Here is a 16,880-nt window from a genome sequence, read left to right on the forward strand (position 1 = left end):
CATAAACAAGGTATAATCCACCTGGATGCACAAAGCAGTTGTGATGATATGTACGGTTTTACTAATATGTGTCAAAGTTGCAAAAATGAGATTAGGCATTAATGTTTGCTTTACCTTTAGGGGGGAAGGGGTTAACCATGTTTACACACATCACATTTGGAATAATCTATTATATATGTGGAAAAATGCTTACTGCAGAGTAAAGCTGTATTAGGGTATCTAATTTACATACAAAAAGACACTCAAGTAGTCCCATCTTCTAACACAAGATATACTTTTTCTGCATTTTCACAGTAACGGCAGCATAGTTTCTCGTAAGTATCAAATTTTTTTTATTACTTTATACATGGGGTATTAACAGCTAGTAGTGGAATACTACACATGATTATTAATGCTATAAAAGACAATAGTGGGTAAAGAGAATGAAAATCTTAAAAAACTTCTCGTTACCCATATGCTAGAGCCCAATATATATCAATAAATCATAAAACTATTCCTTCCAGAGAGAAGGCATCCAGGGGACACTTCCTTGTTCTATATTGAGTATAGGATTGTCTTTGGATGCTGACCTAGCTTGTCCGGATTCCACATGCTGCGCCCATGTTTTGTTTCTTGACTAAGTGTTTTTTCCCTTGCTCTGATTTTATGTTTTGGCTCTGGTTACTAGTGGCATTAACCTGTGATGACACTCCCCAGCTATACTTCTATATACTTTTGCCACCTGGATACAACCTTATGAGATCAATGAGATCATCCAAAATTTGCATCCTAGCCAAAGCCTTTCAACGAGTCTACGGGGTTGATTTACTAAAGGCAAACGGGCTGTTCAGGAAGAACATGAAAGCAGGTTTGCCGCACTCCGGCAATGTTGTAGATAAAACATAATTTACTGAAGTCCTCAAACAATATCAATACAGACATGGCAGTTTCAACAAAGGACAAAGAAAAGTAGACGCATTTCACACAAACATGTGCTTAGTCATGTAATGTCCCTGGCGGTCTAAAATCTCTACATCACATGCATACATACACATTACTAGGGCCGATTTAGACAGGAGCGAATTAACCCACCAACATGTCTTTGGGGTGTGGGAGGGAACTAGAGTATCCAGAGGAAACCCATGCAGGTACAAGAAAACCATGTAAACACCATGCAGGTAGTGTCATACATGCAGGTAATACTAGCTTCCTGGCTTGCATTCTAATGTAGTGACTTCAATACATTTTGAAACTGACCCAAAAACATATATTATGAGAAACACAGTGCTGCTCCAGGTTAGTCGACCTAATCCAAGCATCTCACACACATCCAATATGTGTGGCAGCCCAGTTTGCACACCTGTGCAATTAACCAAAAAGAAGGATCAGAATGGCAGCACTTGAACACTAGAATCCACCTTTGCTGATAATGAACAAAAGCAGCAAAAAATCAGCACAAAAGCCACAATGGAGGAAAAAGGTTCACGCATTTTGTGCTTACCTCAGTGCTTAATCAAAAACACACATTACAGGTAGTAAGAACTGATGGGTCAGGGACTCAAACTACTAAAGCAACAATATAAGTAAGAAAAACAGATAACTAGCATTTGCAGAAGGAGGTAATCATTCAGCAGCTTAATCATATATAAATCACATATATAAAAATAATATTTTTCTTTTGTTCATGTTATTTACAGTAAACCTATCACTGCTCTATACTGATGTGCTAAATGTGCTAGCCTGTAAGGCCACCCACTGAATTTCTGGACAGTAAGAGCAGTGTGTCAAAGTCCTATCTCAAGTTATGATTTGCCTAAAACAGTACCCTGGTTTTTGGGCCTGTTTGGATATTCTGGAAGTGATCTGCAGATATACAGTATCCACTGTATATCCAGCTCCAGAAGATTTTACCCCGTCATGACCAGGCAGTTTTTTGCTATTTAGCACTGCGCTACTTTAACTAGTAACAATGCTGTATACAAATAGAAATTCTATAATTGTTTTCACACAAATAGAACTTTCGTTTGGTATTTGATCACGACTGGGTGAACATTTCCAATAAAAAAATGAAAAAATAAAATGTTAAAATTTTGTCCAGTATGTATTCTGCTATATGTCTTTGGTAAAAACAATACCAATAAGTGTATCCTGATTGGTTTGCTCAAAGTTATAGAGTCTACAAACTATGGTATAGTTACTGGAATTTTTATTTAATGTTTTTTACACTAGTAATGGCCGCGATCAGTGACTTATAGTGGAACTGTGATGGTACGGCAGGCAATCTGACACTAACTGACACTGGGGGGGAGGGAGGACTGACTAACTGCCGCTGGCATTTCCAGTGACACTAATACAGTGATAAGTGCTAATATACACTGTCACTGTACTAATGACACTGGCTGGGAAGGGATTACCTTCTAGCGCAATTAAGAGGTTAAACGTATCCCTAACAATGTTTACTGTATGTACTATGTGATGATTTTACTAAGCAATGTGCCGGGGTTTCCTCCGAGGTGAGAGGGGGCAAAAAAATAGCACATTGCTGCTGTCCAAGAGAACCCTGTGTTGTTTACCAACACAGGGCTCTTGTCTGTCCATTGCTCAGCTGATCAGTGGGTCCTGGCCATAAATAATTGACTTGATCAGCTTGTGCTGCATCAAATGCAGCATAGTCTTCCAGGTCTAACGCGAGCGGACCTGGAGGAAAGCAATAACGTACAGGTACGTGATTGTGCCTGTACGAGCCAACCTGCCACTGAAATGCACTACGACTGGTCGTCAATCTCTAATTTATTGTTACATTGTAATATTTGCCCAGACACTGACAGACACTGTAAAACCGTATATATTATATTATGTACTTTGGGCATTGCATGCCAAACCTTTATTTTGTAGATAATAGATTTTCGCTAACAATAAAGCAAATAATGACAATTCCCAAAAAGATATTTCTTGACAAAAACAATATGTGACATCATTAAACAATAAAACAAAACAAAATTAAACATTAAACAAGAATTAAAATTTAGATTTTATTTGAACTAATATTGTGCACAATATACTACTGTATTCATTTTGATCATAGATGTTAGATTGATGGGGGTTGCTTAGCTCAGTGGTAGATGCTTTTTAATGAGTTCATGTCAGTCTGAACTATGGTTAAGAGCTTGGCGGCCCACTTTTATTATAAAAAGTTCAATACAGCATTTTCCCACACAGGGGATTTCAGTTTCACACAGCAAAACATAACAGAAAATGCCAAGCCAACTGTTGCTCTTTCCAGCAGCACCACCACTTGTCTCTGGTCTCTTAGACCATCTCACCCAGCTTCTCCTGGCTCTCTGGCCTTTCCTGGCTCCCTTAGCCTGTAGTCACAGCTCCCTGCTGTATGGGCCCACTCCTTGCCTTTCAGTAGGGGTTCTTGTAACACCCCAGGCTTTCTTACTCTCTGAGACTTATGGATTCTCTCAGTCCACTGGACTCTCCTAGTTGTCCAAGTTTCTTAGTTTCCCAAACTTTCTTACCCACCTGAGCTCTCTCAGTCCAATAGACATAAAATTCCACCAACATGGAATGCAGTCTCTTGAGTAAAGCACCTCAGTCTCTGGGATGAATCACACACCTGTTTCCAAATGGGACCTTGTCTCCTACTGAGTGCTATGAGCTATGGCCAGAGTGTGCACACCTGCACATTCGCAAAACCTGCAGTTCTCCATTAAGACCTGGACACAGGATTGAAGGTTTTGTGCCACCCAAGACACTTTGAAGCCTTCAAGCTCCAGGCCCTAATTCGGGAGACCCAGAAAAAAATGCGTTCTTGGTACAGTACAGACACTCTGCACTGGAGCCCCACACTCTGTGTTAGTGTGAATCTTGTGTGCCTTTTTCCTATACTCAGAATGTTATATAATGATGTGGTGGGTAGGTGAAGAAGCAATGCATATTTCAAAGTCATATGTAGCGCCCTCTAGAAGTAAATTTATTGTGGCTCACAGTAGTGAAGTGAGCATGTCTGTTTTGGATTACTTTAGGTCAGACTGGAGGGCTCTACAGGTCAGGCCTCTGGTACCCCCCCCCTCCCACAAAGATCTGCATATTCATGAGAAAATGGCCAATCCCAGGTAGCAGGCCTGGCAGTGTGGTAGATGGGCCCATAAATATGAGAGAGCCTAGCCAGCAGGGGAGTCTGGTGATTGGGTAGTAGATGGAGAGTTGGGGATCATGAGGCCTGTGAGGGGACACCAGGGAAGGGGGGCTCTGTCTCCAGGCTAGAGCTAAGGACGGAAGGAAAAAGAAGTTAGACAGAGGGAACTTCACTACAAGTCCTATCCAGGAGGTATCCTGCATGGAAGACTAGCAAAGTTAAAAGGCCTGAGCAAGCAGTCTTATGCAAAGGCCAAAGTGAATACACCCCCAGGGCCTAAAAGGGAAAAGGCTGCCAGATGCAATATCCAGTATACTTTCACGGGGACAGTGACACAGCTGACCTTATCCCTTGAGTTCACTCAATGGGACCTAGTTCTCTTTAATGTAACTTTGCTACTGATCCTCAAGTAGACTGATACAATTCCAGGTGGAGTAACGTCCAGGATCCATTTTTTGTACATAAATGCAGGAAGTTTGTCCTCAATCTGTTCTTTTAGTCAAGTTGGGCATCCCATAACCCCTATTCCCTGAATTCTTGACTGTGTGTATTTGCTGAAAATGCTTGTTGCCTGGCTGTGCAGGAAATAGGGGGCCCCTAAATCCAGCGGCTCCTGCAGTATTACACATATATTTGCTTTGCATCTACACTATTATATATTTGAGGAAATATCTTTTTTAGCAAACCTTACTTTCATAAAATGTATGAAACCGGCAATAAATACTGAGATATCAGAGAAATTAGTGAAATATTTCACTTCACAACAAACATTGTATTCAGCTCACATATTTTAATTTGCAAAATCAAAAGGCAAAACCAAAATAAGAATCATAATTTGACTTTTGGATTAAGACAGACAGACTAGAAATCCTCACTTAAAGGCTTATAAGGATAAGGCAAGGAGCAATTTGCAAAGAGTAGTAACTCATAGCAGCAATCCTAGCTTATATTTTACCCATGCAGTTAATTGGAATGGTAATACAAAAAAAAAAGTTAGAAATGGTGATGGTCACGTTAGTTTTAATAAACAGGTGACATTGTGGATATTTTTATTCATTTCTGAGGTCTAGTACATTAATGCTTAACTCCATGCACAAAAAATTCAGTGGGAATGACAGATAAGGGGATATACTTACCTTTTTCATGGCACTCTAAGCTACTGGTGTTCTCCTTCCCTGTCTGATGCTCCAGGTCATAGGTGGGCACTCTGTCCCAACTGGTCAGGCAGCGAAGGAAGTAGTCAAGGAACCAGTTGCACAAAGAGGAGGAAGCCTGAGGGAGTGGGGAATAAGGTAAGTAGTACTGTAAATCACCTTATTCTTCATACCCTAGGCAATATGAGCGGTTAACCCCTGCAGTGAGGAGGGGAACCTATTACAAAGGTAAAGATTGTTTTGTCCTCAGAGATCAGCTTTAAATCACAATAAAGGCTCCTGTATGACAGCCTAAACAAATCCCAAATGCAATACACAAACTTCATAAAGTAAACACAATCTTTCTTTGCCTTCCCTGACTGAGTCAAACCCTCCTTCATTTGCATCTCCCATGCTCCTTCTCCCAGGTGCTGCAGCTCAAATTGGGAGGGTTTTACCAACAGAGGTGATGCTGCCCATCCAAAGAAGTAACGAGCAGAAATAGGTGTGGTCAGGTGCAGGCTACAGACTCGTGAATCAGCAGGGACAATGCTGATAAGCACACACAGGGGCAGATTTACTAAAACACATCATCTGGTGCAGCTGTGCATAGTAACCATTTTCAAAGCTCTGCCCTGTATTCCTGCTTTCCGATCAGTGGGTGCCGGTGGTCAAATATTGGCCGGAACCTGCTGATTAGCTAGTGCTGTGACTGATCACAACACAGCCAGCGCACCGGCAGGATGCCCTACCTAGAAGTGCTGCGTCACATACTAGATACATGATATGGCACAGGAGAGTTGCTCTGCTGCCATACCCCTACAGGAGACGGTTGGCAACCTGTTAAAGAATATGTAAACTCAACATTTCATATTCCTGATATGTGCCTGCTGTACTATGTACTTGTTTGAAAAAGTATTTTGTTGCAGGTAAAAAAAATTAGCATTTATTATTTTTTGTAGTAGGAGCCAGTGTATCTGTATGCTGGTACATTCCGTACAGGCAAGCCGTTACTTCTGAAAGGAAGACTCAGTGAACTACTACAGCGCTGTGGCAGTTCATTGAGAACTATAAGCCGACAGCTGCTAAGGCTGTTGGGAATTGTAGTCCATTCTTTCACGGAACACTGAATGAATGATGCACCTGTGTGGGCAGAGCCCACACACCAGCACTGTTTTTCAAAAGTGACAGCTAGCACGGGGAACTTCTCCCCGTACTGCTGTCATGGGGGGGGGGGTCTGGCTGCAGCTGCAGGATCGAGAACATGTCACATATTAGCCGATAAAAATGGGTGGAACATGTAACATGTTCCCAAAGGTGAACTTATTCTTTAATTACAGGGAATTCCTGCACAGAAAAAGTGCAGTTTTTTCTTGACACCAAGGGTGACTTTATAAAAAATTTGAATAGCAATTCACCCCGAAAAATGCATATATATTCATTCTGTGTGAATGAGGCAAAAAAAAGAATGTGATTAGGCTACTTTCTGTGCACATTCACTGGACATTTGCTGTGCACATTTTTAGAAATAGACCCCCATGACCTTCTGAAGTCTGTAGAACTGATCAGAAGGCTTTATATTTTTAGAAGGTTAGAAATTATTTAATTTAAAAGAGATATGGGAGCGCCATTTTGACTTTACTTCTTCCATGCTAGTTCCAGACCAGTCATACACTGATTTGGCCAAAGAAAACCTGATAACTAACATTTTAAAAATAAGGCTCACAATGGCCCCATATAACTCACATGACAGATACCTTTTAAATCAGGGGAGCTCAACCTTTTTCAAAGTGAAGGCCACTCAAGTGATTTGGTAATCGGTTAGGGGCCACAATGAAATTAAGTGGTACAGATTTTAAAATTTTTACATTTTGAATAACATAATGAACATTTTCCTCCTGCAGCTGCTGAATGCTGGAGGGAGGGAAAGGAGGAGAAGCTGGCTTTCAGTGGTTGCAGGAGGAAAATGGAGAGGATTTGTTGATGAATATGCACGGAGGAGCATGGTGCAGAGTCCCCACTGCAACCCCTGACACAATAGAGTGGTGTATTTAGGTTTTGTGCTGCCCTGGGCAACACAAAATAATCTGCTGCCCAGGAGTGGTGCACTTTCTGACAGCGCACCAAAATTCCTACATTCAGGAGTTTTCGTGTGCTTTCAGAAAGCACACCAAACCCACAGGATATCAAAGAAGTCTATGGCTCAGTGTTGTTAAACATTTTACAGGTACTAATCTGGCCATTGTAAAAGTGCAGTGTATGTGCTGTTTAATGCACTGACCTTTTTTATTTCTCTTTCAGCTTCTGCTGACATCAGTCTCCAGGCTGCTAGAAAGGACCCTGGCAAAGTGCACTTGGTATCACTACAGCAGGGACAGCACCCAGCACTACAGAGGAAGCATCAACTTATACAGCTCCTGCTCTCTCCGTGGCTGCCTGCTTCCTCGGCTCCCAGGGCTGGCTCAACTGACTCTGATGCTCAGGGATGGCAGGTCGACAAGCCCAAATCAGGAACAATGGGTTGCCGAACCCAGGCATGCACTTCCCTGATTTGAAGACGAGGGACACATCAGAGGGCTCCAAGAGCAACAGGTTGAGCACCCCTGTTTTAAACGAAAACAGAAATTTTAAGTTTTTGAAGCAGCACAAAAATATGTCAATATGATATAAAAAATATCATGAATTTCATTATATTCCTATTCAAATATTCTACAGTGCATGGATTACAAGTTAATTAAAAACCTATTAGTATCTGGGTGCACAGAGTTTTCATTTTTCTTCTTCAGGTTTGTAAGTATATTGTTTTAATGAAGTCTAATGAATGGATTATTGATTTTCGTAATGAATCTGGCTTGCACATTTGATTGTGATTTTGAGGCATGTAATTTACTCTCTCCATAAATAGTTTTTTTCTCTGATAAATAATCTACCATCAGGTTTAATATACTTCATAGCTTTTTGGACAACATGAGAAATGAGCTGGTGTACTTGGCACAGGCTCTTCACAAGGGAACCTGCAGAAAAGGGGCAGGTTTTCCATGCACTGCCACACTACAAAGATTCACATATCTTTTGCAGAAATATTTATGTAACATAAGTAAACTGAGTAATTCTAAGCCTGGGTTCACATATGTGCAGGGCCAGTTTGCAGCGCAATTCCAAACCCTGTCCGGTGCAACTTCACTTGATGGTTCAGGTACGATTCAGGTGTGAATTCTTAAAGTGTATGACATTGTAAATGGAACCTGAACCGGACTGAAAACAATAAAGGACTCTTTCTGAAAGAGGCCAGGTACACTTCTTGCATCTGAAACAGGATTTGTTACATTCTCCCCTATATACAAACTTTCTAAACTTTATTCACATGTAAACAGAATGCTGATAAGTGAAATGGTGAAATGATAAATTGACAAACAATGAGAAATTTGGAGAGAAAAATGGAATAACAAATTCATACGGTACCTTGTTTTACCTGTAAGGAACACACACCTGACAAAAGGCAATTTTCACATCCAGGGTAGGTTCACTGCAGTTATATAAGAAATGCCGGCTCATAAATACCTGCAAGAACAATAATAATATCAAATACATTACCAATAGCACTAAATTATTTCTAACAAAGTCATAATAGTATAATTTAAAAGTAATGTATTACTATCTGTTTAATTGAAATAGCACTATATTTCACTAATTGTCATGAAGGGCTTGAAGCGCCTCCAAGCAGAGGCTATAATCTTTCCCTACCGGTGTCCAGGAAGTGTGACCAGTCGTCCATTGACTTATTCCAGAAGTGCTACATGTAAGCTGTGAGACGCCTCTCAAAACAAGACATTGATGCGTTTCGCCCCACCCACCAGGTCTTGGTCCCATAGGTCTGAGGCCAAGCACCTGGTGGGTGGGGTGAAACACGTTAGTGGGCATAGCTGAAGTGGCACTGGCTTAGGCAACATTATTTAACATATTCTAAGAGCACAGGGTCCAGTTTTGAGTTGTGACTCACAAGATGAAATAGCTCATTAGGTGTTTGGTGTGGCTTTTCTTACGAATGGCAAGTCAACATGTTCACTTTCATCCCCTCTCTCCAGCAGCACCTAATAACCCTTCCTAAAGCCCTAATTTTTACAATACCTTCACTGTAGTGCTAACCTCTGCTGTTACCCTTGCTGTAAAGCTAACCTCAGCACTAACCTTTCCTGTAATCCTAACCTCCACGACTCCACCTCTGACCCTCCATGTAATTCTGACCTGCACACTGATGCGCCATATAATCCTAACCTCCACACTGACCCTCCATGTAATCCTGACCTCCACACTGATGCTCCATGTAATCCTAACCTCTACACTGACCCTCCTTGTAATCCTGACCTTCACACTGATGCTCCATGTAATCCTAACCTCCGCACTCACGCTCCATGTAATCCTAACCTCCGCACTCACGCTCCATGTAATCCTAACCTCCGCACTGACCCTCCATGTAATCCTAATTCCACACTGACTCTCCATGTAATCCTAACCTCCCCACTGGCCTTCCATGTATTCCTAACCTCCACACTGATCCTCCATGTAATCCTAACCTTCACACTGACCCTCCATGTAATCCTAACCTCTATGCTGACCTCCATGTAATCCTGACCACCCCACTGACCCTCCATGTAACCCTAATCTTCACACTAGCCCTCCCTGTAACCCTAACTTTTACATTAGCCCTCCATGTTACCCTAACTTTTACACTAACCCTCCATGTAACTCTAACCTTTGCGCTAACCCTCATTCTGACTCTATCCTTCACACTTACCATCCCTGTAAGCCAAATGTTTACAATATTAACTATAATTGTACTCCTAACCTCCACACTAACCTTCCCTGTAGTGCTAATCTTCGCTGTTACCCTCACTGTAAACCTAACCTCAGCACAAAACCTTCCTGTAACTCTAACCTCCACACTGACCCTCCATGTAACCCTAACCTTCACACTAATTCTCCTTGTAGCCCTGACTTTTATACTAACCCTCCTTGTAACACAAAATTTTCACTCGCCCTCTATGTTACCCTTACCTTTACACTAACCCTCCATGCAACCCTAACCTTTGCGCTAACCCTCATTCTAACTCTATCTAGTGCTAAACTCCACTGTTACACTCACCGTAAACCTAACCTCAGCACAAACCTTTCCTGTATCCCTAACGTCCACACTGACCCTTCATGTAATCCTGACCTCCACATTGACCCTCCATATATTCCTGACCTCCCCACTGATGCCCCATGTAATCCTAACCTCCGTACTGACCCTCCATGTAACCCTAACCTTCACACTAATTCTCCCTATAGCCCTGACTTTTATACTAACCCTCTCTGTAACCCTAACCTTTATACTAACCCTCCACGTAACCCTAACCTTTGTGCTAACCCTCACTGGGACCCTATCCTTCACACTTACATCCCTCTTAGATAGGTATCTTAATGTAACCAATACACAGAAATATGGAAAGTGCTAGAGACATAAATGCATACACACCCACACAGATTAAACTTGATTGACTAATGTATATCCAAACTTTTACAGTAATCTTGAAAACCTTAATTTCACACTAAACCTTCCTGACCTATACACTAGTCCACCCAGTAATCCATATTCTTCATGCTAATCCTCCCTATAGTTAGAGAGAAAAAAAATAATTTAACCAAAACCTTCACACAAACCCTCCCAGTAACCCTATACTTTACATAAATCCTCCCTATGACCCTATGATTCCCTGTGACCCTTCTTGAATCCCTTGCACCTTGTAACTTTCAAAATTAAAAGGTGGAAGGCTTTGGGGATGTGCCAGTGTTTCACACCAGTGGGACATTAGAATATAAATAAAATGTACTAAAGAATATAGCCTCATTACAGTGGCACTCACATAAATGAAAGCAGTTCATCTCTGCAATGCATGCACATTTCTTAGAGTTTTATCCCTTTAAAGAACCGGCATAAGGTAATTCATGCATGCATATGTGCCTTCATGTAGTAGCCCACTGTATTGATAGTTAGGCATTTCTACCTGAAGATAATCATTATTTGACAAAGAACAGAAGAGATTCCTTTTTCTACAGCAGGCAAATAGCCAAACACAAAAACTGTCATTTTTTCATCCTGTCTGCTGAATTAAAATTAAGCATTCTTCTGGGAATTTGCTTCTTTCCATCACATATTTTGTATCCTGGAGCTGAAATTGCACACATAAAGAAAATAAATTGATGTTTGAAATTATTATGTAACACATTTGATGGAGCTTATGGGCCCTTCTCATGGTCACACATTAGAGTCCCCCCCCCATGAGATAATAGTGCCCCAAATTAAGGAATTTTCTATTACTGCTAAATTAAGGTGCTTTATATTTTTACTTTTTATAATTTATCAAGTATGATAGAGAGAAATAAAAAAAGTAATGTGAAGGACAAATAATTAAAAATGCTAACTTTTTGGCAGTAAAGTTTGCTAGATGTGCAAGGTTTGATAGAATAATTACTGAAAATGTATCGACTATAAATATTTTCTCCCAGGATGTCATTTTACTGTCTTTGTACATGATGTAAAGCATAATAAGGTGTGAGCAGTGAAGGACAATGTGGAAATGTCCATGTCAGTCATTACATTTTTAGATTGCTTTGCTGTCTGTATTTGTCATAGCAAACACAGAGGCTTGGCATTATGTCAATAAGTTATCTGGATCATCCACAATAAAAATTATTTATTTATTACATGTATTATATAGACTATTTATGCAGTGCTTTACATATGTATATATTGTACATTCATATCAGTGCCTGCCCTAAAGGAGCTTACAATCTAAGGTCACATTCACACATACAAATACTAGGGTTGATTTAAACAGGAGCCAATTAACCTACTAGCTTGTCTTTGGAGTATGGGAGGAAACTGGAGTATTACCTTGAGTTTCAATTTAAGTCCTATAAAAATGCACTCTCCTGTTTTTTCCTTGCTCTCACTCACTGGAATTCTAGTAGCAGCAGTATTAAGTCTCGTTCACATGGGCACTGTTGCCAATGCAGTGTGACTGAATGCCTTGTTTATGCGACTGGAGCCATCTGCGTGCAGATATTCTATGATTCTCTATGCAGGCGTGCAGGGAAGAGTGAGCAGACCTGAATGCAGACAGTGTATGGGCCACAGCACCTGGGTAAATGAGCCCTTAAGTTTGTTCTACAGACAGAAGGTCTTTTAACTTCATGCATTTAATGCATGAAGATAAAAAACCTTCTGGGTTCAGATCCCCCCCAGCCTCCCTTATACTTACCTGAGCTCCATCTTCATCCAGCAATGAGCATGAGAACCACGGCTCTCCCAGGTCTCTCTCTCCTCATTGGCTCACACACTGCTGTCAATTACAGCCAGTGAGCCAATGAGAAGAGAGTGGGGGGCAAACAATGTCCATTCACAGGAGCTCAGCTTGGGAGCAAGCCTGCTCGAGCATCCCTATAGCAAGAGGAATGCTATTGGGGGCACTTGGCTGGGAACAGGATCCACGACTGCTACGGCTGACGCAAAAAGAAGAGGATCAGGGCTGCTCTGTGCAAAACCAGTAAGTATAACATGGTTGTTTTTTTTTTTTTTCAATTACAACTGAAAAAAAAAAACATGAAAACTGAATCATTTTACTTCATATTACATCTGTTTGTATACCACCTTCCCTTCAGTTCACTTCTCAGTCAGTAGACATTCATTTTTCACATTCTTTTTTTTGTTCTTTTTTTTGTTGTTGAAGAAAAACGTCATAGGTGGGAAAAAGAATAAACAGAAAAAAATGTTTCTTGCCCAATAGCGGAGATACACAGTACAAATGTAAACAGATGACATCCATTTACATCGGTCTACATTGTAAAAAATGGAACAGGATACAAACCTTTTTTTTTGCTTTTTTCTGCATACAAGAACATAGCTCCATTTACATCCGCCAGCCCATAAACATACATTTGGGTTTAGTCTGGACCTGTCTGAAAAACTGACAGAGGTATCCAGACTAAATACCTGTGCGAAAGGACCCCCAGCTGTTGTAGATAAATTCCAGTGAGAGATTAAAAGAAAGAAGACGCAGGGGCTGCAACTTCTGACCTCTTTTTAAAAACTGCCTGTTTTATAGCTTTTATGCTGACCCTCTGGTTTGAAAATGCTCACTTAGCCAAAAACTATGCACATAATGGAGGCCAGCATAAAGGCAAAGGTCCTTATGTGCTTCCTTTTCCTAAGCTGAACTCAAAGTATTGAGGCAAGAAGATCAGAATGACAGTCAGGTAACTAGCATTTACAGAATGACCATTTAGTAATGGCAGCCTCCATGTTTCTACTCAGAAAGCACCCTTAAGGTGAGAATGGAAGTTCTGGTAATCACTTTAAGGTCCCTTTTACATTTCGTTTGTCCATTTTTCAGCCATCTGTTTGCATCTCTATGGAAAAATGGGTGTAAACAGGTGATCATCCATTTACATCCGCATCTGACAACATACCTTTTTTTAAACGGATCAAAGCCCTATTTTTGTTCCGTTAAAAAAAAAAGGAACGGATGAAAAACAGATGCAAACAGACAAATGGTCCATTTTTACATTGGTAGTGTATATAAAAAGACTTATGTAAAAACTGTTGAAAAACTGATGAAAAACGTGTGTAAACTGAATCTGTTTTTTCTTTAAAAAAACATAACTGAACTGATGAAATTGAATGCCCATGTGAAGGAACCCAAATCAAGCTTTTGGAAGGCTTTAGCGAGCTTGAAGCTTAGTAAAGCCTGCTGACATATTCCAAAAAATATATATTTGCATCCCACACAACTGGAGCAGAATTGAAGGATGTTTCAAAGTGTTCTGAACAGGGTCGGACTGACAACTCATGGGGCCCCCGGGCAATAGGAGATCATGGGGCCCCCGTGTCCTTGCCCAAACTCAAAAAAGCCTATGAAAAAGGTACCAGGGGCATCTCATGGGGCCCCTTACTGACCCCGGGGCCCTCGGGCAGTGCCCGAGTTTCCAAATGGTCAGTCCGTCCCTGATTCTGAACAATCTGCTTGAAATCTGTCAAATGCTTTATAAATGCGTGTGAATCTGATGCTGCTTACACCAGAATTTACAAGCAAAGACCTAACATACTGTAGATTATGTATTATAGGACAAAAAAGGCCATTTAATCGTGTGCTAATGCCAGTTAATGGATTCTTACCCCCAATCTGTTTATTTCTATTACTCAGCAAGAGGCCTTGGAGGATGTATTAATAAAAGTCCTATGGTAGAACTCGTGTTGGCTACTGTTACTGCGCTGTATCTGATAGTTGCCTTGTCAAATACAGTAATCAGCTTGTTTAAAAGTGACCCTGTCCATATCATATAAATATTAAAAACAACACTAGTCTAACAAATTGGAGGTTTAATGCCTGGGATTTTTCTATGGTTTGTTTGAGTTTGTGTGAGCTGGTCCAAACAAACTATTTTCTTTAGTAAATGATGCAGCCACTGTCAGCATTGTATAAACTGTATGTAGCATATAGCATACAGAGTTGTGTTCATTGTAGCAGAGTTGTAGCATAGGTACAGGAACCTCCTGTCTGCTGCTGGAGCAAAAGTGCTTCTTGGCCATTCACAGGAAGCCTTTAAAAAACTGTTTAACTTAAAAAAGGCCCTATCAACATGAAATAAATCCTGGCATACCCCAAAATTAAACAAAAACCTCAAGATACTACTGACCTGAAACATCAGCCTTTTTTTCAGGGAAAGCCTTGCACCAAAAAAAATGTTTTCCAATCTGCTGACTAAAGATTTACTGCTCAGGGCTCTGGGCGTCAGCAAAACGGTAGCCTCCAACAAGAAGAAACAGGAGCAATGCTGGAGGCAATTTACAGCACACACTCATTTTGGTAGCACGTTATTAATATGGAATGTATGTTCCTTGCTATAGAACTTTATTTTTTATCAAGTTGTTTAGGGTAACATTCCACTTTAAATGACAGTTTTATAACTGGCCTTAATCTCTCCCAGTTTGTCATCTTTACCCATTCTTTCCCTACATTGAATTCTAATATACTGACACTATGACTTCTCTGTGCTCCCTTTTCTTTGTGAGGGGAGTGGTTTATCCAAAATACCCATTATTGGCCTTTTTAAGCCTACTAGCCATAATCAAAAGGTTGTGCAGAGCATTTTACTTAAAAAAAATATATATGTAGATCTGCGCAAAAATGTATTGGGACCACAAACCTTGAACCCATGATAACCTCGGACCTCATCCCTAGTTGTTGTACCCTTTATACAGTATATTGTGTTGTTGTATATAGTATTGTGGGGTTACCGTGATAAAGGGGTCACTATGCAACCATAGCACGTTAAAAGAATGCCATTCAAGAAAAATCAAGGTTGTTCACTGCCAGTGTGCCAGTTTTAGTTTTATTTATGCTTGGACTTGAGGTACCTCTGCTGCTGTGCACCCTTTTTTTTAGTCCTTTGGCCCCGGAGTTAGTCTGGTATGGACGTAACCTGTGAATTGGACTCATTAGCTCTCAGACACATTGATGGCAACATTTTCATGATTTGATTTCAATGATTTGCATCTCTGCCCCTCCTACGGGGTCATAACAAAGGTAAGACCATTATAGCTAAGCCAAGTTGCTTATTTATGGCTCTACTTTTAATTTTGTAACTGTTCATAATATTTTGCAGTTAGGAGCCCTAGAGAGCAAGGATGCTAGATGGTGGTTTAGTTTGATTGTATAACTGAAAAATAAACAAACCATACTGAGTTCAAACTTGGAAATCTACTGTCCCTTTTGAATATATAGAATGCATTCTCTGAAATGTCCTCCCATTTTATGCCCTATGGGGGGCTCTATGCCCTTGACCTATGCTTAAATGTTAGTGGCATTGCTTGGATAGATACAGAGCACAAAAATGGCTAACATATTTTTCATTTCCTTGAGAACATTCTGATCCAAGAACTTACCGGTACTGGTCACATAATCTCTGTTGAAAGACAGTACTGGAGCTCAGATTTGTTGACCTTCCCATTCTGCAGAGAATATGTAACCAAATGCCTAGACATTTGGACATCTGGCCAGCAATAGAGGAAGCTTGGTTTACCAATTTGTCTAGAAAAGTTATCCATTCAAGTAAGACTGTTATCGTAGCTTTAAAGTAAACCCATTGGAAAACCTTAAAACAGCATCTATTATCCAGATAGTGGCATGTACATTTAACATTTTTTGTAGAACAGTCCAGGAGCCTCAAATCCTGGACTGCTCTATAAAGAAAACCCTAACTATGGCTTGAATAGCTGTAACTACATATGGGAGCTTTCTTTCAGTGCAAGAGATTTTCTACACACACAATTTTGTGTTTCATCAAGAAAAATAAAGTCTTTGTCGCACCCAGCAAGAGCTATATACGCCACATTGATAAAACCAGGGATGTTGTAGCTCCTAGGCCATATCTGCTGATTTTTAATGTAAACATTTAGTACAGATCCTGCTGAACTGATTGCTTGCATTCTCTAAAACTAGGCAAAGTAAAAAATTAGACTGTAATGTGTGGATTGTCAGTTTCAGGAGAGAAAAAAAAACACTCCTGCAATCACTTCCTCCAAA

The 16,880-nt window shown here is 40.5% G+C and overlaps 1 protein-coding gene across 14 annotated transcripts in view; it reads right to left on the minus strand.

Moving 5' to 3' along the window:
• MAPK10 (mitogen-activated protein kinase 10) overlaps nt 1-16,880 on the minus strand; it is a 355,889-nt gene that overhangs the window by 170,024 nt on the left and 168,985 nt on the right. For 10 of the 14 annotated variants that reach the window (XM_089670551.1, XM_089670556.1, XM_089670549.1 and 7 more), the window contains one exon: nt 8,746-8,817. In XM_089670551.1, the coding sequence (XP_089526677.1) occupies nt 8,746-8,817 (72 nt within the window). Of the gene's footprint in view, nt 1-8,718; nt 8,818-16,880 lie in introns of all 14 variants that reach the window. The other 4 variants (XM_089670561.1, XM_089670560.1, XM_089670557.1 and 1 more) reach the window with 2 other exon arrangements.

This window comes from Staurois parvus, unplaced genomic scaffold (assembly GCF_062004578.1).
Source record: "Staurois parvus isolate SC_StPar_1 unplaced genomic scaffold, SC_StPar_1.0 ptg000091l, whole genome shotgun sequence".
NCBI lineage: Eukaryota > Metazoa > Chordata > Amphibia > Anura > Ranidae > Staurois > Staurois parvus.